The sequence below is a fragment of the Pseudorca crassidens genome, chromosome 15 (assembly GCF_039906515.1).
Source record: "Pseudorca crassidens isolate mPseCra1 chromosome 15, mPseCra1.hap1, whole genome shotgun sequence".
NCBI lineage: Eukaryota > Metazoa > Chordata > Mammalia > Artiodactyla > Delphinidae > Pseudorca > Pseudorca crassidens.
In genome coordinates, this window is record NC_090310.1 from 14,228,450 (window position 1) to 14,255,421 (window position 26,972).

Below are 26,972 nucleotides of genomic sequence, written 5' to 3' on the forward strand. Positions count from 1 at the left end.
TACACGTGCTCAGGGCAAGGCGCCAGGTGTGGAGACAGCCACGGACAATGTCTCCAAAGGAGTGCTAAACACGCTGCCTGGAAGAAGAGCCAAGTTTAAACACCTGACAACGAGAGAGCACAAAGTCGCCTTGTGACAGTGCCAAGTAAGAACTTCCCCACTTCTCTTTATCTCCTGCTTCCCCCATCCACACCCCAAACCCTAAGGAGATATTATAAAATAGCTACTAGCAAATAGGCCAGAGAGCAGACAATAAGGAGGGGAGAAGTTTCACTCTGAATTAAACTGGAAACTTGGACTGCGTTTATTTAGTATTACTTAGTATTACATAGGACTGGACATTCTACCGCCAAATTAAGACTTTGTACCTTAAAGTGCCTGTCATACTTTATGACCAAAAATGACCAGAAAAGTCATGGAGTCCACCAGAGTTTTCATCCCAAGACAGGGGAAGGGGTCTCCCTCCCATGCAGGTTGAAAAAGGACAGTAAAACTCAAAATAAAGCAGCTTTTACAATATTTCCCAAAAGTAATCCTTGTTGTAACATAGACTATACCAGTATTTATTACTTTAGAAAGATTTTTCTGCAAGATTTTTAAAATAAGGTTATAAAGACTGTCTGAAGAATATGATATTTTTATAATAAAATAGAGATTTAGGGACTTCCTTGGTGGCGCAGTGGTTAGGAATCTGCCTGCCAATGCAGGGGACACGGGTTTGAGCCCTGGTCCAGTAGGATCCCACATGCCACAAAGCAACTAAGCCCGTGCACAACGACTCAGCCTGCACTCTAGAGCCAGCGAGCCACAACTACTGAGCCCGCGTGCCACAACTACTGAAGTCCATACACCTAGAGCCCCTGCTCCACAACAAGAGAAGCCACCGCAATGAGAAGACTGCACACCACAACGAAGAGTAGCCCGTGCTCTCTGAAACTAGAGAAAGCCTGCACACAGCAACGAAGACCCAATGCAGCCATAAATTAATTAATTAATTTTTTAAAAAATAGAAATTTAGGTGCATATAAAATAAAATTTAAATAAATATTCCAATATTTATTTAATTATTAATAGTGATTTTTAAAGAGGAGATGGAATTACTGGTAGGTTTTTGCCCTTTCTCTATTTTCCAAATTTTCATTATTACAAGTATGTTAATTTATAGTGAAAAAACAATTTTTTAATTTAATTTAATTTAATTTTTTTTGGCTGAGCCACTCAGCTTGTGGGATCTTAGTTCCCCGACCAGGGACCGAACCCACGCCCCCGGCAGTGGAAGCACAGAGTCTTAACCACTGGACCACCAGGGAAGTCCCTATAGTGAAAAAAATTTTTAATTTTAACTAGTAAAAATTAAATAAATAATCGTTAAATTTGTTTCCTTAAATTACCATTTGCTATGGTATGAGTCTACCCAGAGTAAAATTAGAAGGTCTTCATGTTTTACAGATATAATAAGTACTCAAGACTTTTATATAATTCAAAACTAGTTATTCACCAACTAGTCCTATCAAAAAATGGTAGAGGGGCTTCCCTGGTGGCGCAGTGGTTGAGAGTCTGCCTGCCGATGCAGGGGACGTGGGTTCGTGCCCCGGTCTGGGAAGATCCCACATGCCGCGGAGCAGCTGGGCCCATGAGCCATGGCCGCTGAGCCTGCGCGTCCAGAATCTGTGCTCCGCAACGGGAGAGGCCACAACAGTGAGAGGCCCGCGTACCGCAAAAAAAAAAAAAAAAAAAAAAAAAGGTAGATCTTCTCATATGGCAATATCATAAATAATTCATAATCCAGTTGATACTAGTTTTTTTTTTGTTTTATTTTGTGGGCATAGGGAAATAGTTCCCCTGACACTCTTTATCTTGAAAACTTCAGAAAAGTTGAAAGGTACAATGAAGACCCACATTCCCTTCACCTAGATTCACTACTTTTGCTTGACCAATATCTATCTATAAACACACACACACACACGTTATGCACATGTATGTATGTGTGTGTTATGTATAAAAACAAAATTTTGCTAAACCACTTGAAAGTATGTTGCAGACACCACAGCACCTCACCTTTAAATTACTGCAAAATTCAGCTCCAAGAAAAAGATATGAACCTATAGAACTACAACACCATTATTACAATAAGAAAAATTAACATAAATCTAATATTACCCAATAGAAAATTCAATTCAAATGTCCCCAATGTCAAGACAATGGCCTTTTCTCTTTGATTCAAGATCAAAGTTTATACAATGCATTTGTTTATATTTCATTAGTCTTTTAAAATCTTAGAACAGTACCAACCCCAAGTTTTATTGTTGCTGTTACTGTCTACAACATAGACTCTTTAAAGAGCCTGGCCTGTTGTCTCCTAGACTGTCCCACATTCTGGATTTGTCTGATTGTTTCCCCATTAGATTCAGGTTAAACTTTTTTGACACAAAATTGCATAGATGATGTCGTATATACCTTGCTACAGATCATATCAGGAGGTACATAAGGTCAAGTTGTAACATAAATGATGATGCTAAATTTGATTCTTTGTAAACGTACATTTTTCCCTTTATGCTTAGTAAATAATCTACGGGGAATTTATTTTTCCACACTGATTTATTTATTTTTGGCACGTCTAAGTGGTTTAGTTCCTGGCATGATGTTTTGAGACTATGTCAATATCTGTTGCTCAAAGACATTTCACCTAATCCTTGCTTAAATCAATTATTACACTAGGGACTGCAAACAGGTAATTTTCTAATTCTATCATGCCCTCTTTATTTATAATCTGTAAACCTTCTGTAAAGACTTTCTCCTTACAAGAGACACGGAAGGACACTACATAATGATCAAGGGATCAATCCAAGAAGAAGATATAACAATTATAAATATATATGCACCCAACACAGGAGCACCTCAACACATAAAGCAACTGCTAACAGCTATAAAAGAGGAAATCAACAGTAACACAATAATAGTGGGGGACTTTAACACCTTACTTACACTAATGGACAGATCATAAAAAATGAAAATAAATAAGGAAACAGAAGCTTTGAATGACACAACAGACCAGATAGATTTAATTGATATTTATAGGACATTCCATCCAAAAACAGCAGATTACACTTTCTTCTCAAGTGCGCAAGGAACATTCTCCAGGATACCTCACATCTTGGGTCCCAAATCAAGCCTCAGTAAAATTAAGAAAATTGAAATCATATCAAGCATCTTTTCCGACCACAATGCTATGAGATTAGAAATGAATTACAGGGAAAAAAATGTAAACACCACAAACACATGGAGGTGAAACAATACGTTACTAAATAACCAAGAGATCACTGAAGAAATCAAAGAGGAAATCAAAAAATACCCAGAGACAAATGACAATGAAAACACGACGATCCAAAACCTATGGGATGCAGCAAAAGCAGTTCTAAGAGGGAAGTTTATAGCTATACAAGCCTACCTGAAGAAATAAGAAAAATCTCAAATAAACAATCTAACCTTACACCTAAAAGAACTAGAGAAAGAAGAACAAACACAACCCAAAGTTAGCAGAAGGAGAGAAATCATAAAGATCGGAGCAGAAATAAATGAAATAGAAACAAAGAAAACAATAGCAAAGATCAATAAAACTAAAAGCTGGTTCTTTGAGAAGATAAACAAAATTGATAAACATTAGCCAGACTCATCAAGAAAAAGAGGGAGAGGACTCAAATCAATAGAATTAGAAATGAAAAAGGAGAAGTTACAACAGACACCACAGAAATACAAAGTATCCTAAGAGACTACTACAAGCAACTCTACGCCAATAAAATGGACAACCTGGAAGAAATGGACAAATTCTTAGAAAGGTATAACCTTCCAAGACTGAACCAGGAAGAAATAGAAAATATGAACAGACCAATCACAAGTAATGAAATTGAAACTGTGATTTAAAATCTTCCAACAAACAAAAGTCCAGGACCAGATGGCTTCACAGGTGAATTCTACCAAACATTTAGAGAAGAGCTAACACCCATCCTTCTCAAACTCTTCCAAAAAATTGCAGAGGAAGAAACACTTCCAAACTCATTCTATGAGGCCACCATCACCCTGATACCAAAACCAGGTAAAGATACTACAAAAAAAGAAAATTACAGACCAATATCACTGATGAATACAGATGCAAAAATCCTTAATAAAATACTATCAAGCAGAATCCAACAACATATTAAAACGATCATGCACCATGATCAAGTGGGATTCATCCCAGGGATGCAAGGATTCTTCAATATACGCAAATCAATCAATGTGATACACCATATTAACAAATTGAAGAATAAAAACAATATGATCGGGCTTCCCTGGTGGCACAGTGGTTAAGAATCTGCCTGCCAATGCAGGGGACACGGGCTCGAGCCCTGGTCTGGGAAGATCCCACATGCCGCGGAGCAACTAGGCCCGTGAGCCACAACTACTGAGCCTGCGCATCTGGAGCCTGTGCTCCACAACGGGAGAGCCCACAACATTGAGAGGTCCGCGCACCGCAACGAAGAGTGGCCCCCGCTCACCACAACTGGAGAAAGCCCTTGCACAGAAACGAAGACCCAACACAGCCAAAATTAAATATTAATTATTTTTAAAAAATGTTCTACATCAAAAAAATCTTAAAAAAAAAAAAAATCCATATGATCATCTCCATAGATGCAGAAAAAGCTTTTGACAAAATTCAACACCCATTTATGATAAAAACTCTCCAGAGAGTGGGCACAGAGGGAGCCTACCTCAACATAATAAAGGCCATATATGACAAACCCACAGCAAACATCATTCTCAATGGTGAAAAACTGAAAGCATTTCCTCTAAGATCAGGAACGAGACAAGGATGTCCACTCTCACCACTATTATTCAACATCGTTTTGGAAGTCCTAGCCATGGCAATCAGACAAGAAAAAGAAATAAAAGGAATACAAATTGGAAAAGAAGAAGTAAAACTGTCACCGTGTGCAGATGACATGATACTATACATAGAGAATCCTAAAGATGCCACCAGAAAACTACTAGAGCTAATCAATGAATTTGGTAAAGTGGCAGGATACAAAATTAATGCACAGAAATATCTTGCATTCCTATACACTAATGATGAAAAATCTGAAAGAGAGATTAAGGAAACACTCCCATTTACCATTGCAACTAAAAGAATAAAATACCTAGGAATAAACCTACCTAGGTAGACAAAGGACCTGTATGCAGAAAACTATAAGACACTGATGAAAGAAATTAAAGATGATACAAACAGATGGAGAGATATACCATGTTCTTGGATTGGAAGAATCAACATTGTGAAAATGACTCTACTACCCAAAGTAATCTACAGATTCAATGCAATCCCTATCAAATTACCAATGGCATTTTTTATGGAACTAGAACAAAAAAACCTTAAAATCTGTATGGAGACACAAAAGACCCCGAATAGCCATAGCAGTCTTGAGGGAAAAAAACGGAGCTGGAGGAATGAGACTCCCTGAATTCAGACTATATTATAAAGCTACAGTAATCAAGACAATCTGGTACTGGCACAAAAACAGAAACATAGATCAATGGAACAAGATAGAAAGCCCAGAGATAAACCCACGCACCTATGGTCAACTAATCTATGACAAAGGAGGCAAGGATATACATTGGAGAAAAAACAGTCTCTTCAATAAGTGGTGCTGGGCAAACTGGACAGCTACATGTAAAAGAATGAAATTAGAACACTCCCTAACACCATTCACAAAAAGAAACTCAAAATGGATTAGAGACCTAAATGTAAGACCGGACACTATAAACCTCTTAGAGGAAAACATAGGAAGAACACTCTTTGACATAACTCACAGCAAGATCTTTTTTGATCCACCTCCTAGAGTAATGGAAATAAAAACGAAAATAAACAAATGGGACCTAATGAAACTTCAAAACTTTTGCACAGCAAAGGAAACCATAAACAAGACAAAAAGACAACCCTCAGAATGGGAGAAAATATTTACAAACGAATCAACGGACAAAGGATCAATCTCCAAAATATATAAACAGGTCATGCAGCTCAATATTAAAAAAACAAATAACCCAATCCAAAAATGGGCAGAAGATCTAAATAGACATTTCTCCAAAGAAGACATGCAGATGGCCAAGCACATGAAAAGCTGCTCAACATCGCTAATTATTAGAGAAATGTAAACCAAAACTACCATGAGGTATCACCTCACACCAGTAAGAATGGGCATCATCAGAAAACCTACAAATAACAAATGCTGGAGAGGGTATGAAGAAAAGGGAACCCTCTTGCACTGTGGGTGGGAATGTAAATTGATACAGCCACTATGGAGAACAGTATGGAGGTTCCTTAAAAAACTAAAAATAGAACTACCATATGATCCAGCAATCCCACTACTGGGCATATACCCAGAGAAAACCATAATTCAAGAAGACACATGCACCCCAATGTTCATTGCAGCAGTACTTACAATAGCCAGGTCATGGAAGCAACCTATATGCCCATCGACAGACGAACGGATAAAGAAGATGTGGTACATATATACAATGGAATATTACTCAGCCATAAAAAGGAACGAAATTGGGTCATTTGTTGAGATGTGGATGGATCTAGAGACTGTCATACAGAGTGAAGTAAGTCAGAAAGAGAAAAACAAATACTGTATGCTAACACATATATATGGAATCTAAAAAGAAAAAAAAGGTTCTGAAAATCCTAGGGGCAGGAGAGGAATAAAGATGCAGACATAGAGAATGGACTTGAGCACACGGGGAGGGGGAAGGGTAACCTGGGACAAAGTGAGAGAGTGGCATGGACTTTATACACTACCAAATGTAAAACAGATAGCTAGTGGGAAGCAGCCACATAGCACAGGGAGATCAGCTTGGTGCTTTGTGACCACCTAGGGGGTGTGATAGGGAGGGTGGGAGGGAGATGCAAGAGGGAGGAGATATGGGGACATATGTATATGTAGAGCTGATTCACTTTATTATACAGCAGAAACTAACACACCATTGTAAAGCAATTATATTCCAATAAAAATGTTAAAAAGAAAAAGTCCAAAAAAAAAACTTTCTCCTTTGCCTCCCTTTTTTTTTTTGAGTAGCACAAGGATTGATTTTTTTTTAATTTGATGTAATATAATCCATTATGTTCATCATTATGTTGATTTTTGATGTTCAAACTGCCCCATATTTGGCCTGTGAGAAACTCCTCAAGCTGGTTCCTATATCCTTTAGACACTGAGGACCTACCTACTCAATAAGACATCCCAGGCTCATCTGTTACACTCCCTTCCCCAACCCTGGAATCAGCCATTTCTTCAAGGAGCCCTAGTTCCTTTTAGTAGGGTAATGATTTTAGAAAACAAGATCTGAGTGCTTACTCTGTTTGTTTCTAGGTCTGTGGCACAATAAAGAATACATCTGGTCTTTGTCCCTAGCTCCTGGCACAGAGCTTCAAAAAACCCTGGCATTTCCTAAAGAGACAGAAGTGTCTTTGTTATGCTAACGAGGTGACTCACAGTGGGCCCCTAGATAGCTTCAGGAAAAGAGCTGGTCACCAGAAGACAATCACATAATGCAACTTTGGGCCAGCTGGATCTCCAGAGACATGAGGGGGAGGGGAGGCTGGCTGGAGATTGAGTTCAAACACCTAGCCAATGATCTAATTAATCATGCCTACATAATGAAACCCCAATAAAAATTCTGGATGCTAAAGCTCAGTAGAGGGCTTCCCTGGTGGCGCAGTGGTTAAGAATCCACCTGCCAACACAGGGACATGGGTTCGAGCCCTGGTCCGGGAAGATCCCACATGCTATGGAGCAACTAAGCCTGTGCACCACAACTTATGAGCCTGCGCTCTGGAGCCCACAAGCCACTACTGAGCCCACGTGCCACAACTACTGAAGCCCGCGCGCCTAGAGCCGGTGCTCTGCAACAAGAGAAGCCACTGCAATGAGAAGCCCGCACACCGCAATGAAGACTCGACACAGCCAAAAATAAATAAATAAACAAATAAATTTATAAAGTAAAAAATAAAGCTCAGGAGAGCTTCCTAGGTGGTGAACACATGGATGGGGTGGGAGGGTGATGTGCCCAGATTCCACGATGAGGGGGCATAGAAACTCTGGGTCTCTTCCCCAACCCTCCACTCTCAGATCTTGCCCTATGCTTCCTTTCCATTTGGTGGTTTCTGATTTGTATCCTTCGCTACAAAACTGTAACCATAAGTCCCTGACTTACAATGGTTTGATGTTGTGAAAGCGATACAAATTTAGTAGACACCTTACTTCGAATTTTGAATGTTGGTCTTTTCCCAGGCTACCCATATGCAGTACAATACACTCTTGTGATGCCAGCAAGCCAAGGCTCCCAGTCAGCCACACAATCACAAAGGAGCATAAACAACCAATACACGCAAAACCATTCTGCACCCCTATAACCACTCTTTCACTTTCAGTACGTTATTCAATAGATTACATGAAACATTCAACACTTCATTATAAAACAGGCTTTATGTTAGATGATTCTGCCCAAATGTAGGCTAATTTAAGTGTTCTGAGTATGTTTAAGGTAGGTTAGGCTAAGCTTTGATGTTTGATAGGTTAGGTGTATTAAATATGTTTTTGACTTACAAAATTTTCAACTTAAAATGGGTTGATTGGGACATAACACCATTGTAAATCAAGGGAGATTTATACAGTGCTTTCAGTGAGTTGAGTCATCCTAGCAAATTATCGAACGTGAGGGGATTGGACATGAGAACCCCCATACTTATGACCAGTTGGTCGGAAGTCCAAGTGGACCCTTAGACTTACAGCTACCACTGAAGTGGAGACAGTCTTGCACAGGACTATGGGGGGTCTGACACTAACTCCAGGTAGTGCCAGAACTGAATTGAACTGCAGGTCATTTGAATTAACTGGGTGTTAGTTAGTGTCAGAACATGAAAGGTCCTTTCAACAAACACAGCCACAAAATATTATTTATACACACACACACTTAAATTATAAATTTGCAAATACAACATGACAATAAACGTACATTTTTAAAAATCTTAAGTTCGTATCAGCCTCCACATCATACCACCTGGAAATCACATTAATGCACATGGATCCACTTTATTATTTTTCACAGCTGTACAACAGTATTATACTGTGTGGGTACATCATGCTTTTTTCAGCCAGTATCCAATAGCTGTTTGTTAAACTTGCTGCAAGGTATAACCTCGTGCAGATGCTGTTTTGTATTTGTGAAGATGTATCTTCAAGGCAAATTTATACATCTGGGCCTGCTGGATCACGCGTAAATGCGTGTGAATTTGGTAAAGACTGCCCAAAGCCCCTGCATACGGGTATACCATTCTGGACTCCCATCAGAAAGGTATGGGTGCCTGTTTCCACAGAGCCTCACCAATTGTGCATTGTCCAACTTTTGAATTTCTGCTATTTTTCTAGGTGAGAAATGTATATCAGTGTAGTTTTAATTTGCATGTCCTTTATTACGAGTGAATTTGAGGATTTTTTCATATGTTTAAAGTCTATTTGTAGAGGTTTTTCTGAGACTCGCCTATTCATGTGTTTTTCCTATTTTTTTCTACTAAAGTCTTTTTTTTTTTCATTCAATTTTTAAGAGTGCTATGTATGGTAGAAAAATTAACTCCTTCTTTATAGTATAAGGGGCAAATATTTTCCCTCACTTTATCATTTGTCTTTTGATTTTGTCTATAGTTATGTGAATTTTTTAAAAAATCACTGATATTCAATGTTTTATTGTTTCCAGATTTCAGATCATATACAAAATCTTTTTTCAAGTTTTAAATAATGCATCTAATTCTATTATTTACGTATTTTTCAACATTTATATCTCTGATTGGTGATCTACCTCAGATTGGAGTTTATCCTAATGTATGTATGAGCTTCAGAGCCAATTTATCTTTTCACGAGTAGCTAGCCAATTGTCAACATCATTTATCTTAAAAGTACATCTTCCCCCTGGGGAAAAGAGACACCACCTTTATCATATATGAAATTCCCTATATTCTTGGATCTATTCCTGGAATTTTATTCTGTTGCATTGGTCTGTCTCATCGGGAGCCAGTACAACAGGGTCAGTTACAGATGCCTTGTAGTAAGTTTAAATACCTGGTAGGGCGAGCCTTTCTCATCATGACTTTTGCCAAAGTTTCCCTAACTACCCTTGCATGTTTATTTTTCCACATGAATCAACCAGTCTAGCTCCAAAAAAAAATACCTTACTGGAATTTTAATGGGATTGCATCAAATGCATGTATTAACTTAAAAGAACTGACAGCGTTACAATACTGAGTCACCATATCTAAAAACGAGGAAGCTCTTTTCATTTGTTCAAGGCACTTTTAGATCTTCCAGGAATGTTTTAAAGTCTTCCTCGTAGAGATTTAAGATTATTTCTTCAGAAGTGTATCCCTATGTGCGTGCTTATTTTTTATGTAGCTGCTGTAAATGGGGTCCTCTCCCACCACAGCTTCTAACTGGTTATTATCTGGGAATATAAAGGGCGTTGACTTTTTACCTTACTATGGCCTGCTGCCTTACTGAACTGTTTCATTTGAGTTTGTGTTAATTTTATCATAGGCTTTCCTGGATTCTTCCACAGTTTGCTTCTTTTGTTTCTAAGACTTATGCAATCGATACATTTTTACCTTAGGATATTCTCATTTCCCAAAACTCACACATAAATTGAGACTTTATATTTTTATATTATTGTATATATAATGTTATTTCATTTTTAGATCATTAGACTCTGCATAAAACCCTACTACACCATACATTCTCTTACTCTTCGAGTAACTAAGACAATGACAACCTAGATGAACATTTCCTAGATTCCTAGGGCCTCCACCTAAGCTGACCTCAACACCCACAGACCACCGTGCCATCCCTAAGCGCAACACCACTCGGTCTACGACAGGGAAGCACTTTTACATGAGGGTTCCACTGGGAATATCAACACCAATCTTATCATGCTGCTCAGCCTGTCATCTTCAGCCACAACACTGAGGGAAGTCCCTCTAACCATCTACCCTTTCCTCAGTTATGTCTATTCTACTACGGGCTCATTTCCACAGGGCTGAGAAAGATTTTCATGTTATAATGGCCAAAAAAAGTATAAAACTCTCAAAACAGGAGGCAAAGAACTAAAACTGTCCAATTATGAGCTCAGATGGACTATGCACCAATACAGATGCTAGATGTCAACCAACTGTCGGATCCCAGCTCACCATTTCCCAAAATTACAGTACCTTTTCTTTCTTCATACGATCCATAATCTTGCCGAGGTCTTCAACATCAATGACAGATTTTAGACTCTGATGGTCCTCAGTACCAGACTCTTCCTCACTGGTGCTCCCAAAGGGCTCTTCCTGCTGGAACATCAATGCTTCAGAAATACACTGTGCAAAGTAGCAAAGTATCTAATATTCATTCCCAGATTGTAAGTTCACTGGATGGACTTGAGATATTTTGGGCTAGAGGCCAGCCAGCCTCAGGCCAAATCTAAAGGAGCCCATCATTTATACATTATCTATGGCTACTTTCTTAATAAAATGACAGAGCTGATAGCTGCAACAGAAACAATATGGCTACAAAGCTGCAGTGGAACCATGGAGTCTTAACCACTGGACTGCCAGGGAAGTCCCTACATTTTAAAAGCATAATTTTAAACGTATTATGGAGTTGGCAAAAACGTAAGGAATCCAAAGAGGACAAATATGAACTAAAAAGGGGAATCCTAGGAGGTAAGTGACAAATGGAGCTGAGAGTATCTGCTGAATCTGTAGAAACTATTTTGACAGCAGGACAGGACAAGGGAAGAGCAGGTAAAGTTGAAGGGATGATACGAGGAGGAAATTCTCACACAGGAGACAAGAGTCAAAGCTGGGGACCCACAAGGCTGCATACTTGGTGTAAAGATAAACTAGAAAAAATGTTCTGTACAAGCAGAGAAAGCAAGAAAAACACGCACAGAATTTGGGGGAAAGAACGGAGCAAAGAATAGATAGTTAGAGGGATTTTATTTGGAGGTTTTAAGGTTTCTAGGAGGGGTGAAGAAAGATTATATAATACAAATTCAGAACCAAATTAAACTTGGGTTCCACTCCTAACTAGAAGACAATGGATCATGCATTCCATTTTATGAAAGAAAATAACTCCCATCTAGAATTCTATACGCAGCCAAAGTATCAATCAACTGTGAAGATGGGATAAAGACTCACAGATATGAAAAGTCTGAAAATTCACCTTTAAAACACCCTTTCTCAAAGAGCTACTGGAGAATGTGCTCCAAAAAACAAAAGTCAGTAGAGAGATAAGAAGATATGAGACACAAGAATTAGGGAACCCAAGAAGCTGGCGAGAGGAAGGCTGTGGATGGAAGACACAGGACTTCAGCTGCAGCAACGCTTAGAGGGCAGCCACGCCACAGTGGAGCAGAAGGAGAGGGCACACGAGAAGCCACCAAGAATCAATAACAACTACAGAATACTGAAAAACAACTTTCAGTTCTGTTAGTTCTGGAATTAGTGATGGTTATAGAGAAATCAAAACATATGTAGCAACAGGGGACTTCCCTGGTGGCACAGTGATTAAGAAGCTGCCTGCCAATGCAGGGGACACGGGTTCAAGCCCTGGTCCAGGAAGATCCCACATGCCACAGAGCAACTAAGCCCGTGCACCACAACTATTGAGGCTGCACTCTAAAGCCCGTGAGCCACAACTACTGAGGCTGCGTGCCACAACTACTGAAGCCTGTGCACCTAGAGCCCATGCTCCATAACAAGAGAAGCCACCGCAATGAGAAGCCCATGCACCACAACGAAGAGTAGCCCCCACTCGCCACAACTAGAGAAAGCCTGTGCGTGGCAACGAAGACCCAACGCAGCCAAAAATACAATATAAATAAATAAATTTATTTTTAAAAATGCAGCAATAATCTTAAGGAGAATAAGTGTATAAGAATGAAAATATAATAATCTAGTATATAGGGCAGATACACAAATACGTACACAGTTACAATAATGACAATGAATAATGGTTCAACCAGAAAGTGTGATACAACCATACAAGAGGAAGGGAAGTGATGCTGTGTGTGTGTGTGTGTGTGTGTGTGTGTGTATGATTTTGAAATTTTTAAAAAATCAATAGCAAGAAGGGACTATTATTTAAGAATATAAATGAAAAAGGTAAAAGAATTAAAAGTGGCTGCCTTGGGAAAATAAGAATTAGATAGAAATAGACAAGGAAGTACAGTGTTTAATTATAAGCCTCTAAGTACTATTTGAAGTTTTATATGTACAAGTGTTACTTTTGATTTTAAAAATATTTTTTAACTTAAATTTTTTTAATGTTAAAAACTATGAGTGGTATCAGCAAAAACGCCAGAGTAGGTAACTCCAAGGGCTTGTTCCCCCACAGACACACCTAAAAATTAAGCAAAAACCAACAGATGTCATTTTGTCAGAACTCTGAGAATTAGCCAAAGGCTTACAAAAACCAAGTAAACACGGAACCAAGAAAAAGGAAAATTAAAGTCAGGTATATAGGTTAAATATAAAAGTCAGTATTACTGTAATTTTTGATTATAATTCCTTTTTCCCTATATGATTTAAAAGACAAACGCATAAAATAACTAACTATAAATCCATGTTAATGGGCACACAACATGTAAACTCATAATTTGTGACAACAATAACATAGAGGGGACGTGACAGAGCTGAATAGGAGCACAGTTTTTGTATATAAAGGTGATGCTAATACAAAGAGTGGTGTAAGTCAAAGAGGTTAACTGCAATCCCCAGGGTGACTACCAAAACATAACTTAAAAATGTACAGAAATGAAAATGAGAAAGGAATCAAATTGGTACACCACAAAAAAAAACAATAAAACACAAAAGGCGGCAGTAATGGAAAAATTAAGGAACAAAAAGATGTAAAATATATAGAAAGTATAATTAAATGACAGAAGCGTTTGCTTATCAGTAATTATTATAAGTGAAAATGGGTTAAACTCTCCAATTAAAAGGCAGAGACAAGTAGAATGGATCAAAACAAAGAAGAAGGAAGGGAACCAATTCCACTTTGTCTACAAGAGACTCACATTAGCTACAAAGATAAAAACAGGTTGAAAGTCAAAGGACAGAAAAAGATATTCCAGGGAATTCACTGGTGGTCCAGTGGTTAGGACTCTGTGCTTCCACTGTAGGGGGCCTGGGTTTGATCCCTGGTTGGAGAACTAAGATCCTGCAAGCCACGTGGCATGGCCAAAAAAAAAAAAACATAAAAAAAAAGGAAGAAAAAGATATGCCATGCAAATAATAACCAAAAGAGAGCAAGGGTAGCTATACTAACATCAGACAAAATAGACTTTAAGCCAAGAATTGTTACAAGAGACAAAGGATATTATATATTGATAAAAGTATTAACCCACCAAGAAGACTTAATGATTATAAACATATATGGACCTAACAGAGCCCAAAACATATGAAGTAAAAATTGACAAACTGAAGGGAGAAAAGATAATTCTACAACAGTTGGAAACTTCAATACCCCACTTTCAATAATGGATAGAACAACTGGATAGAAGATCAATAAGGAAATAGAGGACTGGGACAACACTATAATCCATTAGACCTAACAGATATATAGAGAACATTCCACCCAAAAACAGGAGACTACACATTTTTCTCAAGTGCACATGGAATATTCTCCAGGACAGACCATACATTAGGCCACAAAACAAGATTAAAATCAACCAAAGTATCTTGTCTGATGACTGTGGAATTCAATAGCTTCTAATGGAATAAAATACGTAAGAAAAAATTTAACCAAGGTAAAACACTTGGACACTGAAAACTCAAAATATTGCTGAAAGGAACTAAAGACCACATAAATAAATGGAAAGCCCATGTTTACAGACTGAAAGACTTTATACTGTTAGGATGACAATACTATCCAAAGTGATTTACAAACTCAATACAGTCCCTATCAAAAGCCCAAGAATGTGTTTTGCAGAAATGGAAAGACTGCTTCTCAAATTCATATGGAATTGCAATGAACCCAAAATAACCAAAACAACACTGAAAAAGAACAAAGTAGGAGGACTCCTGATGTCAAAACTTAACTACAAATCTACAGTGTGGTACTGACCTAAGGAGAGACATACAGATCAGTGGAACAGAATCCAGAAATAAACTCACACATCTGTGGACAATGGACTTTTGACAAGGGTGCTATCCATTCAGTCGAGAAAGAATCGTCTTTTCAACAAATGGTGCTGGGACAAATGGATCTACACATGCCAAAGAATAAAACTGGACCCTGACCTCACACCATACACAAACATTAACTCAAAATGAAGCAAAGACCTAAATATAAGAACTAAAACTATAATATTCTTAGAAGAAAACATAGAAATAACTCTTCATAACCTTGGATTTGGCAATGGATTCATATATATGACCCCTACAGCATGAGCAACAAAAGAAAATATGGACAAACTGATCTTCATGGAAATTAATAACTTTAGTGCATCAAAAAACATGACCAAGAAAGTGAAAAGGAAGTCTATATGGGAGGAAATATTTGCAAGTTATATATCTGGTAAGAGATAAACAAAAAGGACCTACTGCATGGCACAGAGAACTATATTCAATATCTTGTAATAACTATAAGTGGAAAAGAATCTGAAAAAGTATATACACATATGCGTTTATATATATAAATATATGTGTGTGCATATATAACTGAATCACTTTCCTGTACACATGAAACTAACACAGAATTGTAAATAAACTACACTTCAATAAAAATTTTAAAAATTAAAAAAATAAACAAAAATTAAAAAACCCTCAAGGAGACATCACTTCACACTCACTAGAACGGCTACAATTAAGAAAAAAAAAAAGTGTTGACAAGGATGGGGAGAAATTGGAAGCCTTGTACATTGCTGGTAGGAATGCAAAAAGGTGCAGACTTGGGGCTTCCCTGGTGGCGCAGTGGTTGAGAGTCCGCCTGCCAATACAGGGGACGCGGGTTCGTGCCCTGGTCCGGGAAGATCCCACATGCCACGGAGAGGCTGGGCCCGTGAGCCATGGCCGCTGAGCCTGCGCGTCCAGAGCCTGTGCTCCGCAATGGGAGAGGCCACAACGGTGAGAGGCCCGCGTATGGAAAAAAAAAAAAAAAAAAAGGTGCAGCCACTGGGGAAAACAGCTTGGTGGTTCCTCAAAAAGTTAAACATAGAATTACCACAAGATCCAGCAATCCACTCCTAGGTATATACCCAAAAGAACTGAAAAGTTACTCAAACAAACACCTGTACATGAATATCATAGCAGCACTATTCACAATAGCCAAAAGGTAGAAAAAACCAGAATTCTCATCAACAGATAAATGGATCAACAATTCCATTCAATGGAATATTATTCAGCCATAAAAAGGAATGAAGTACTGACACATGCTACAACATGGATGAAACTCTTTTATGCTAAGTGAAAGAAGTCAGACAAGAAAGGTCACATATTAATGATTCCACTTGTATAAAACATCCAGAATAAGTAAATCCATAGAGACAGAAAGCAAAGTGGAGGTTGTCAGGGCTGAGGGAAAGCGAGTGAAGAGTGACTGCTTAATGGGTAAGTGTTTTTTTTGAGGTGATGAAAAGGTATTGGAACTTGATACAGGCAGTGGTTACACAAAATTGGGAATGTACTAAATACCACTAGATTGAATGTATTTTAAAATGGTTAATTTTATGCTTTGCAAATTTTACCTCAAATTTTTTTTAAGTTTTTTAAAATGGTAGGAGCCAACTGGAGGGAAGATAAACAAATGAAAGCAAAGAGACTGGCTAGAAAAAGAGCAGAAAAATGAAACAGCAGCTGAAAGGCACAGAACAAAGGAAAGGCTTGTTTCTTATTTGCTTTCTGTGTTTGTTTAAACGCAGGTAATTCCTGTGTTTAAACAAACGTGTTTAGAGCACGTTTATGTATTTCTGGGGACCACCTAGGAGAGAGAGAGAGATTAACAGTGCAGGGGAGAGACATACAATATATGAAGGAACAAAGGGAACAAAGTCCTTGATCCCAGAGCATGCACAGAGTGGGCTTGACAGGAACTAGATACTTAGTCTCTGTGGCAGAAAAGATGGCAGGATTTGTAGACAGCGCGGGGAGGCTCTAAGAGAATTCTCTGTCGGCTTCCTATGAGAGCTGGAGGAAGGGGTGGGGGAAAAAGAGCACTGAACAGTGGTCTCGGAGAGTGAGAGGATGCTGGAGACTGGGGGCAGTTCTGGCTGCACACTTGAGACCGTGGTCACCAATCTGTGGTCAAAGAGAAGACAGACAGGTTCCAATCTGGCTTGGGGCTTAGCCAACTGGGTTGGAAGAGGGAGTGGATGGCAAGAGAATTGAAGATGTTTTTAAGAGAACGAGTATAAAATTCAAACTGGGTAAAGACAGAAGTGAAGTAAGCAGTTAGCACTACCCTGTGAAAAAAACGTGGGGTCCAAAGAACTTTAAAGTAAGAGCACCAGAGAGGGCTCAGAGTTCAGGTCATAGGGACATGAAATGTCAAAGGTGAGCACGGAAGTGGGAGGCCGAGGTCACTGGAGAAAATGGTTCCTGGGGGTGTGAAGGCCAGGAAAGGGACAGGATAAATCATCTATGTGGATGGCTCACCCACAAAGAGGAATGACAGGAACAAGGGTGGCGAGAAAGACAGGGAGTCAGAATGTCAAGTTGTTCCCAAATGATGCAAGCGACCAGGTGGCCCAAAAACAACAGTAGTGATATAGCCTGATGTAACACGAGCTTCAAAGGAACTGGAGTATCTGAAGAAAGAGAAATTTTTAGAATGTGAGGGATGAAAGAAAGGAATCTGGGATGACTCGCAGCCTTCAAGTTTGAGTGATTAATGGAGGTTAAAAGAGGTTGGGAGGAATATGTGGTTTAGGGGTAAAAAGACATGAGCTCAGCCCGGGACATATTCAACTTCTCCAGACCCGTTTCCTAACCTGCAAACTGGGGTAGAAACCTACTGGATTCCAGCAATGCAACAATTAAAGAACATATTTAGGAAAGCATCCAGCACAACATAGCTTATCCTAAGATCCCACTCTCTCTAGAACATCCCCACATGAGTTTCAGCTCTTCCTTCTAACCAGAGGCCAAGGAAAGAGCTTCCCAGGACAGAGGAAAGGTTCAGCACCTCCAAATGCAGGAGGAAAACAGGGAGACATGGACACGTGGGCTCCGTACCTCAGCGTCTCTCTGATGGAATCCCTCTTGAGCGTGAGACCCTGGCTCCATTGCCTCTGAGCCGTGCTGATTAGACTCGCACTTGCCTTTCTTGCAGTTGCCACCACAGGGTTTTCTCTCTCCTTTACAGAGCGCCTGTAGCCGGGAGATGAACCTAGCCTTCCACGCTGTGAAGTCGGCCTCAATGCTGCCGTGTTTGCTTTTAACCACGTTGCAGTCACCCTCCCCTCGGGACATCACGCGATGGGCGCCGAGCATCCAGAGCCACTTGTCCACGTCCTTCCCCACCTGCAGGAGAAAGAGACAGGTGAGCTACAACAGTCCTCCAGATCCGAGGCTGGCAGCCTGCTCTGCGACAGCCTGGGGTTCCACTGGGGCCCTGTTCCCGGCCGCTGCTAGGAAGAAGGAACTGCCCAGTCAAAAGGGCTTCAGGCCCTCCAGCCATTGATACGTTCAGGTAAGATTCTGCGGAAGATTTTTTTTTTTTTTTAAATATAGGGACCGACAAATTATTTTGTTAACTAAGGGTTAGTACCTGATGAAGAATTTGAAAACTAGTCTTCTAAATCATGGTCAGAATGAAATCACTCAGTAGCAAAATCAGTTCCTTCTAAAATAAAGCCTCTGGGGTCAAAGACCATTAAACAACAAAGTACAAACGGAGCCCATTTGGCAAGACTCATGATTTCATAAGCCAGAGATGCATTTTATTACAGTATGAAGCACTTAAGCTGAGGCACAGGAGTTATCAAGAAGTACAATTAAGAGTTCAAAAACTTAACAGGCTTCCTAAGTGGCAAGGCAGTAAACAAAATATTTACATATCTGAATTTTACCTTGTGTCTACTTTCTTTGAAAATATGAGGGGGGGGGCAGGCACAGAGAATACACATCTTGATAGAACAGCTGGATGAAAACAACTTTTACAGAAAGATCTCCACCTTCATCTTTCCTCACGTTCTACCAAAAATAGGTGAGCCGAGCTGGGCTCACATCTGGGGAGAGGTACACGTAAAAAAATTCTGATCACTTTTCAGAACCACTAAGAAACTGAGAGCCTCCACATTTTTCTTTTTTTTTTTTTTTTTCGGTGGCGGGCCTCTCCCATCGCGGAGCACAGGCTCCAGACGCGCAGGCTCAGCGGCCATGGCTCACGGGCCCAGCCGCTCCGCGGCATGTGGGATCCTCCCGGACCGGGGCACGAACCCATGTCCCCTGCATCGGCAGGCGGACTCTCAACCACTGTGCCACCAGGGAAGCCCACACATTTTTCTTTTTTAAAGTATAGAGAATGCAAAGGAAAAGGAGCCAAGTTAATTTCACTCAGAAAAAAGGATCCAGGAGAACAAAAGAAACAATTAATATTTTATTACATAAAGGGCAGTGAATGTTTTTCTTCTATTTCATCACTTTACAAAGTAATGATTAGGGACTTCCCTGGTGGCGCAGTGGTTAAGGCTCCATGCTCCCAATGTAGGGGGTCCAGGTTCGATCCCTGGTCCGGGGATGAGATCTCACATGCATGCCGCAACTAAGGAGCCTGCCTGCCACAACTAAGGAGCCCGTGTGCCACAACTAAGGAGCCCACCTGCCACAACTAAGACCCAGCACAAACAACTAATAAATAAATAAAATTTAAGAAGAAAAAGAAAAGAAAAGTAATGATTAAAAGACAAGTTAACTTTGTGAAGAATTAGTTTGGCCAGTAAAGGTCATTCCACAACAGAACAGGTAGTTGAGAAAGTCCAAAGAATCAGGGACCTTCCGTCTACAAGGTCCTGCCTGGGGGCAGGAAGCTAGACTCTGGCCATGAATACAAGCCGCTAAGACGCTAGACAACAGGAGGCATTTTCATTCATTTTATTCAATAAAAATTTACTGAGAGCCTCCTATACAGTAGCAATTCCCAGCGATAAAAAGAATAACACAAAAAGTTTATTAGTAAGTACCAGAGAGTACAGATTGTCTCACATACACCCACATATATGTACCTGTGTAGGTGATTTTTTTTTTTTCACTTAAGAGAATGTATCCCTACAATTCAACACGTACCTACCTTGTACCTACCTTGTTGAAGTGGCTCACGTATGCAGAATTTCCCAGGCCAAACACTGCGTATCTCACACCCTTCAGGTACGTTTTGCCAAATCGAAAGTCATTGGCTGCTTCCTCTAGCCACCTGCAGAACCACTCTGCGCTCTCAGTCGGCTGACCGTCAGTGTAGGTAGCAACCAGGAAGGCAGAGACATTTTTACTGGTAACCTAACCAACAAAGTCATTATTTCAGAAGAGTAGCCAAGATATAAAGTTATCTCAATGAAGAAAATCCTTTTTGAAATGCTGACATTCATATCACACTAACCTCTAAAGACAAAGAGTGCTTTTAGAAATGTTACTTATTTTCAAAAGAGAAAGCAAACAGGGCCAGGACCCTGCACAGGGGAGAAAGCCCACCACACCTCCTGGTGCCCTTCACCATGTACTTCATCCCATTTCCCAGACTATAAATTCCTATCAGCTCCTGCTTGTCATATTGGAAACAAAAGCCAAATCAGTCAGGAAGAAATACAGAAAGATCTCTAAAAAATGCCCTGAAAAATCAAAGCCATAAAACGTTAAATGTAAAGTGACTTAACACTTGGCACCATCATCTCCACGGGAAACAAAACACATCTTCAGTCCTGTGAGCCACAGTATTTCATCTGCTCGAGTGCATCTTCACAGTTCCAAGTCAGGAGGTAAGTTATAAGTAATCCCTTATGAATAATTAAGTATCCAAGCTTGCTAATAATTTTTTTTTTTTTGCTAATAATTTTTAACAAATAATTTAGAGCAGATTCAAGCTCACTCACTTGTACTCCAACGTTTTCTTGGGGGAGAAAGAAATGCACATTTACAGCTAGAGGTTTATCCACTAAGAAGGGACTGGCAAATTACAGCCCGCAGGCCCAGTCCCACTCACTGTCTGTTTTTATAAATAAAATTTTATTGGAACACAGCCACACTCACTCATTTACATACCATCTCTGGCTGTTTTGTGCCTCAAAGGCAGAACTCAGTAGCTGCGTGGCCCACAAAGCTGAAGATATTTACCGTCTGGCCCTTTATAGAAAAGGCTTGTCAATGCCTGTTCCACCTGCTTCTCCAACTTTAGCTGCTTCAGAATCACCTGGGGCACTTGTTAAAACACAGCCCCACATCCAGACTTTGATTCCGTGGGGCTGGGCTAGGACCTGAGAATCTGCATTTCTAACGAGTTCCCAGGAAATGCTGATACTGTCGGTTCAAGGACCACGCTTGGAGAACCGCTGTTGTCAGGCCAACTTCCCTACCTGGGCATGGCTAGAGGAGGGGGCGGGGCATTCCTCAGGTGATGAAATGAAGCTCTCACAGATATGACGTTACACCTGGAGGTCACACAGCCAGTTAAAGAGATTTCTCTAACTCCAAAACCCATACTGCTTCTGGCACCCAAGTGGCTCCTGACCTTTCAGCAGGCCTATACGTGGTTCACATGCCCGGCACATGGCCATCAGTGACAACCCTCTTTGATTATGACAGTCAAAGCAGGAGGGAACTTCCAACCACCCAAGCTTTCAGTCTAACACCCCAGAGGGGCCGGCCCCGCATCACTCACGCCCGAGTCAGCACGCCACCACACACTCAGCACCCCTGACTGACACTGAACGCTCTACCGACTGGAATCCTTTAGCGTGAAAATTAAATTTATTCTGAAGAGTCTTTTTATCCCAGAACACAGGAGATCAATTAAATTTGAAAGTTGTGATTGAAGGGAAAATAAGACAATTACCAACCTCTTCTACTAGATGGTCATCTGGGTCATATTCCTTCAGATTAATAAGTGCCACAGGCAGACCAAGGGAGCTAACTGCTTCAGCAAGAACTGTCGCAAATCCCTGATAGGAGGGAAAAAAATCAAATAAAGTCTTCAATAAGCTAAATAAATGAAAAATACAGTCTTCATTTATTCCTGTTGGCAAGGTAGTGAGGCATTTAGCATGAAAAGCTTTTCCGGTGACTGACATGTATCACCATAAACACAAATTCTATTCTCATTTCTACCATTTTCTCAAGCATCTTTACAGAGATCATCACTCAGCTGTGTTGTTCTCCCTCTACAAGTACATATGTGGGATTATATGTACTTATTATATGTACTGGTAGACATTTCAGCTGTTTGCCCCACTAGAATAAACATATAGATGGAGAAGAAATACCATAGTGGGAAGAGAGTGGGGAATATGAGAACTGTGAGCACATTTCTGGAAGACAGAAAGCAAAAAGCAGCAGGCTGACAGACAGAAGCAAGCCTCGGGGGACACAGAAAACCAGAGGGGCTCTGGGATCAGTCAGTCACTGGGGCAAAAATGGGAGGGAGGGGCTTCCCTGGTAGCGCAGTGGTTGAGAGTCCGCCTGCCGATGCAGGGGACGCGGGTTCGTGCCCCGGTCCGGGAAGATCCCACATGCCGCGGGGCGGCTGGGCCCATGGAGCCATGGCTGCTGAGCCCGCGCGTCCGGAGCCTGTGCTCCGCAACGGGAGAGGCCACGGCAGTGAGAGGCCCGCGTACCGCAAAAAAAAAAAAAAAAAGGGAGGGAGCAGTGGGCCAGAGAAGACCCTGTGGAATACAGAGAATCCATATTATGTGGTACCAGCGCACACAGAGCCTTAGCGACACTCACCTTTTACCCCCAGGCAGACCCCTGCCAGCCTCTTCTCCAAACAAAATGAACCAAATGGCTGGGGAAAGCTACAACTTCTAGCCAGATGTTGGTACCCCAGGAAATTCTCTTCCTCTTTCTGGCTTGGTAGCCTAACACTTGGCTCGCCACCTGCCAGGACTAAAGCTAAGCCTGCCCTCGCCATTTACTGGGCATCCACCAGGCCAGTCTCAGCTCTGGGCGATATTACCCAACAGGAAACAAGGCACACATGTTCCCTGCCCTTAAGGAGCATCAGGGAACATCCTCAAGGAGATATTCTAATGGACGGAGAGAGAACAAACACACAAATGAGAAAATACACAGTATATCGCATGGTGACCAGTGCTGTGGAGGAAAAGAGGATAAGGCGTAAGAATACGGTATTGGAGGCATGGGGAGAGTTGTTATTTTACATAAGGAGGGCCAGGACAGGTGTATATAATAAAAAATAAATATTTGGTCTTTGCCTCCAGGGAGCTCCTAGAGCTCCTAAAATCCTTGGAACTTGCTGTCTTTGGTATGTTAATGAGATGACTCATTGGGGTTGCGGTGGGGGACTAGATGGCTTCAGGATGGGGGCTGGTCAGCAGAAAACCAACCCTGGGATTAAAGGCTTAGAACTTTCAACATCTTCTCTCCCTGTGGGGAGGGGAGGGGAGGGGTGGCAGGAGATGAAGTTCAATCAGATGTGGTCGATGATTTAATCAGTCATGCTTACGTAATGAAATCTCCATAAAAAACCCTAAATGACAGGGATTGGGGGACACATTGATATGCCGAGGAGGTGGCACGTTGAAATAGGACTCAGAAGCTCTGTGCCGCCCCTCCCCCCAAGACCTGCCCCATCATCTCTCCCATTTGTCTCTTTCTGAGTTATATTCATTGTTATAAACCAGTAGACTAATCAAAGCAATTCCCTGCATTCTGTGAGTCATTCTAGGGAATCAGCAAACCTAAGAAAGAGACTGTGGGAACCCCTGAATTTATAGCTGGCCAGTCAGGAGTACACATGCCCCGGGACTTGTGACTGGTGTCTGATGTGGGGACAATCTGACAATAACTCGGGTAGACAGTACCAGAATCGGAAAACAGGTGTGGGAAAACAACTATTTGGTGTCAGAAAACACTGCCACAGGCCTCAAAAATAAAGACTTGAGCAAAACCTGAAGGAAATGAGAGAGCAAGCCAGAGGCTATCCCCAGCAGAGGGACGTGTAAGTGAGAAGGCCCAAATGCGTGAGCACACTCGGCAAGGAGATTAATAAGACTGGAGGGGGGAGACCAAGGACATGAGGTAAAGGAGATGCTGGAGACGCAGAAGTGAGGGCCTCTCGGCCACCATGGGGGCTTTGGCATTTGCTTTAAGTGAATGAGGGAGTCACTGCGCGGTCTTAAGCCAAGATGATTAACACCATTTTGCCTAAGTTCTCACAGTCCCTGTGGTTGCTGGGATGGGCTGAATGAAGGAGGCTGAGGATGAGATGACCACATTAACCCAGACAAAATATGAGGGAGGCTGGCTTAGGCCAGGGCAGCAGCAGTGAAGGCGGTAAGAAGGGACTGGAACCTGGATCTATTCTGAAAGTAGAACACACAGTATGTGCTGACAGACTGGATGTGGGTAGTAAGAAAAAGAGAGAAGTCAAAGGTTTTTTTGAACTGGGCAACTGGAAGGATGAAGTTGCCATTTATCGGAATGGGAAAAATTAGAGGGGGAACAGGTTTGGGCACAAAATTGGGAGTTTAGTTGTAAGCACACTAATTCTGAGTCGCCTACTACACATCCATCCACAGGAAGATCTAAGATAGGCAGCTGGGGATGAGGGTCTGGGGTTGAGAGGAAAAGTCAGATTAGAAACATAAATTTAGAGGCCACCGTCTACTACAGGGATCAGCACACTGAGGGCTGCAGGCCAAATCCGGCCCTCTGTCTTTATAGGTAAAGGTTACTGGAATACAGTCATGCTCATTTATTTACACATTGTCCATGGCTGCTTTCACACGACATCAGCAGAGCTGAACAGCTGCAACAAAGGCCATACGCCTTGCGAAACCTGCAAACCTAAAAAACATATGTAAAATAAACTATCTAGCCCTTTACAGAAAAACTCTGTCAAATTCCAATAAATAGAACTGAAAGCTCTAGATAACAAGATCCCTTAGAGAATGAAGTGAGTGCAGATAAAGACATAGTCTCAAGAACTGTGCCCTGGGATGCTCCTATCTTTGGAGGGCAAGAAGATGAGGAGAAATCTGCAAATGATAGTGAGGCAGACTAGCCTCAGCAGAGGAGGAGAACCTAGAGAAGAGTGTCCCAAAAGTTCAATGGAGAAAGTATGTCAACAAGGAAGGAGCTGTCGTGCAGCTAAGAGGTCAAGTAAGATGAAGACTGAGAATTAATTAGCGACATAAAAGTCACTGGGAGCAGGCTGGGGCACACAAGCCTAACTGGAGTGGGTCAAGAAAGACAGGAGTAGAGAAATTAGAGACAGCAAGCACAGACAACACTTTCAAGGAGTAATACTATAAAAAATAAAATAAAATTGAGGTGGTAGTTAGAGGGAGATGTGAGGTAGATAGGTCACCTGGCATACACTGACCCACCTTGCACACAGCATACAGTGAGAACTTACAACTAGAGAAAACAAGTCTATTTACACAGTTAACAGAGAAAATCCACGCCAGCTACCCCATCATTCCATCCTAAATATGAACAGAAAACCACGGATCACCAAGACCATGATGAGAACAAGTGACAGGAAAGAGAAATAGCAGCAGCAGAAACATGCAGGAAGCAGATAGATCAGGGAACCGAAAAAGGAACTCACTGAAATATATTCTTAGATTATGAAAAAGATGCAATAGAAATGGAACAGAATGGCATTTTTGCAATTAAAAACATTATAGCTGAACTAAAACATTCAAAAAAAAGGTTTGGAATTGAAATCCAAGAACCCAGAACAGAAAGAAAGTTACTTTTGTATGAGAGAGGATTTGAGACACAGGAGACCATCCAAAAGGTCCAACATCCAACTAACCAAGTAGAACAGAGAAAACAGAAGGGAAAGAAGTTTACCCAAGGAATATTAGCAGAATTAATGCACACGAATTTTCAAAACAAAACAGCCCAAGTATACAATACAATGGCTGAAAAAGACCCAACCTAGACACCATCTCACAAAAGCTCCAAACATCTAGGACAAAGGGATGATTCTAAAAGCTTCCAGGGGGCTTCCCTGGTGGCGCAGTGGTTAAGAATCCATCTGCCAATGCCAGGGACACGGGTTCGAGCCCTGATCCACGAAGATCCCACATGCTGCGGAACAACTAAGCCCGTGAGCCACAACTACTGAGCCTGCGCTCTAGAGCCCACGAGTCACAACTACTGAACCCGTGCACCACAACTACTGAAGCCCGCACACCTAGAGCCCATGCTCTGCAACAAGAAGCCACCGCAATGAGAAGCCCACGCACCACAACAAAGAGTAGCCCCCTCTCGCCACAACTAGAGAAAGCCCGCATGCAGTAACGAAGACCCAATGCAACCAAAGTAAATAAAATAAAAAATAAATAAATTTATTAAAAAAAGACAAGGATGTGATGCCCTCAAAGTTGTAAGAAAAAAATTCTGCCCGAGTCTTCTATACGAAGCCAAATACGAATCAATCAAATGTGAAAGCCAAATAGAGAAATTCAGACGGTACAGCTTTAAGAAGGGGGGGCCAGGGCTTCCCTGGTGGCGCAGTGGTTGAGAGTCCGCCTGCTGATGCAGGGGACACGGGTTCGTGCCCCGGTCCGGGAAGATCCCACATGCCGTGGAGCAGCTGGGCCTGTGAGCCATGGCCGCTGAGCCTGCCCGTCCAGAGCCTGTGCTCCGCAACGGGAGAGGCCACAACAGTGAGAGGCCCGCATACCGCAAAAAAAAAAAAAAAAAAAAAGAAGGGGGGGCCATTTAACTC

General features: G+C 41.2%; 1 protein-coding gene across 3 annotated transcripts in view; it reads right to left on the minus strand.

The window, feature by feature from the left end:
* LOC137206838 (S-adenosyl-L-methionine-dependent tRNA 4-demethylwyosine synthase TYW1) overlaps positions 1 to 26,972 on the minus strand; it is a 206,152-nt gene that overhangs the window by 175,869 nt on the left and 3,311 nt on the right. For 2 of the 3 annotated variants that reach the window (XM_067705974.1, XM_067705972.1), the window contains exons 4-7: positions 22,108 to 22,209; positions 20,360 to 20,554; positions 18,293 to 18,580; positions 11,285 to 11,407 (exon numbers count right to left, since the gene is read on the minus strand). In XM_067705974.1, the coding sequence (XP_067562075.1) occupies positions 11,285 to 11,407; positions 18,293 to 18,580; positions 20,360 to 20,554; positions 22,108 to 22,209 (708 nt within the window). The remainder of the gene's footprint in view (positions 1 to 11,284; positions 11,408 to 18,292; positions 18,581 to 20,359; positions 20,555 to 22,107; positions 22,210 to 26,972) is intronic. The other variant, XM_067705973.1, reaches the window with a different exon arrangement.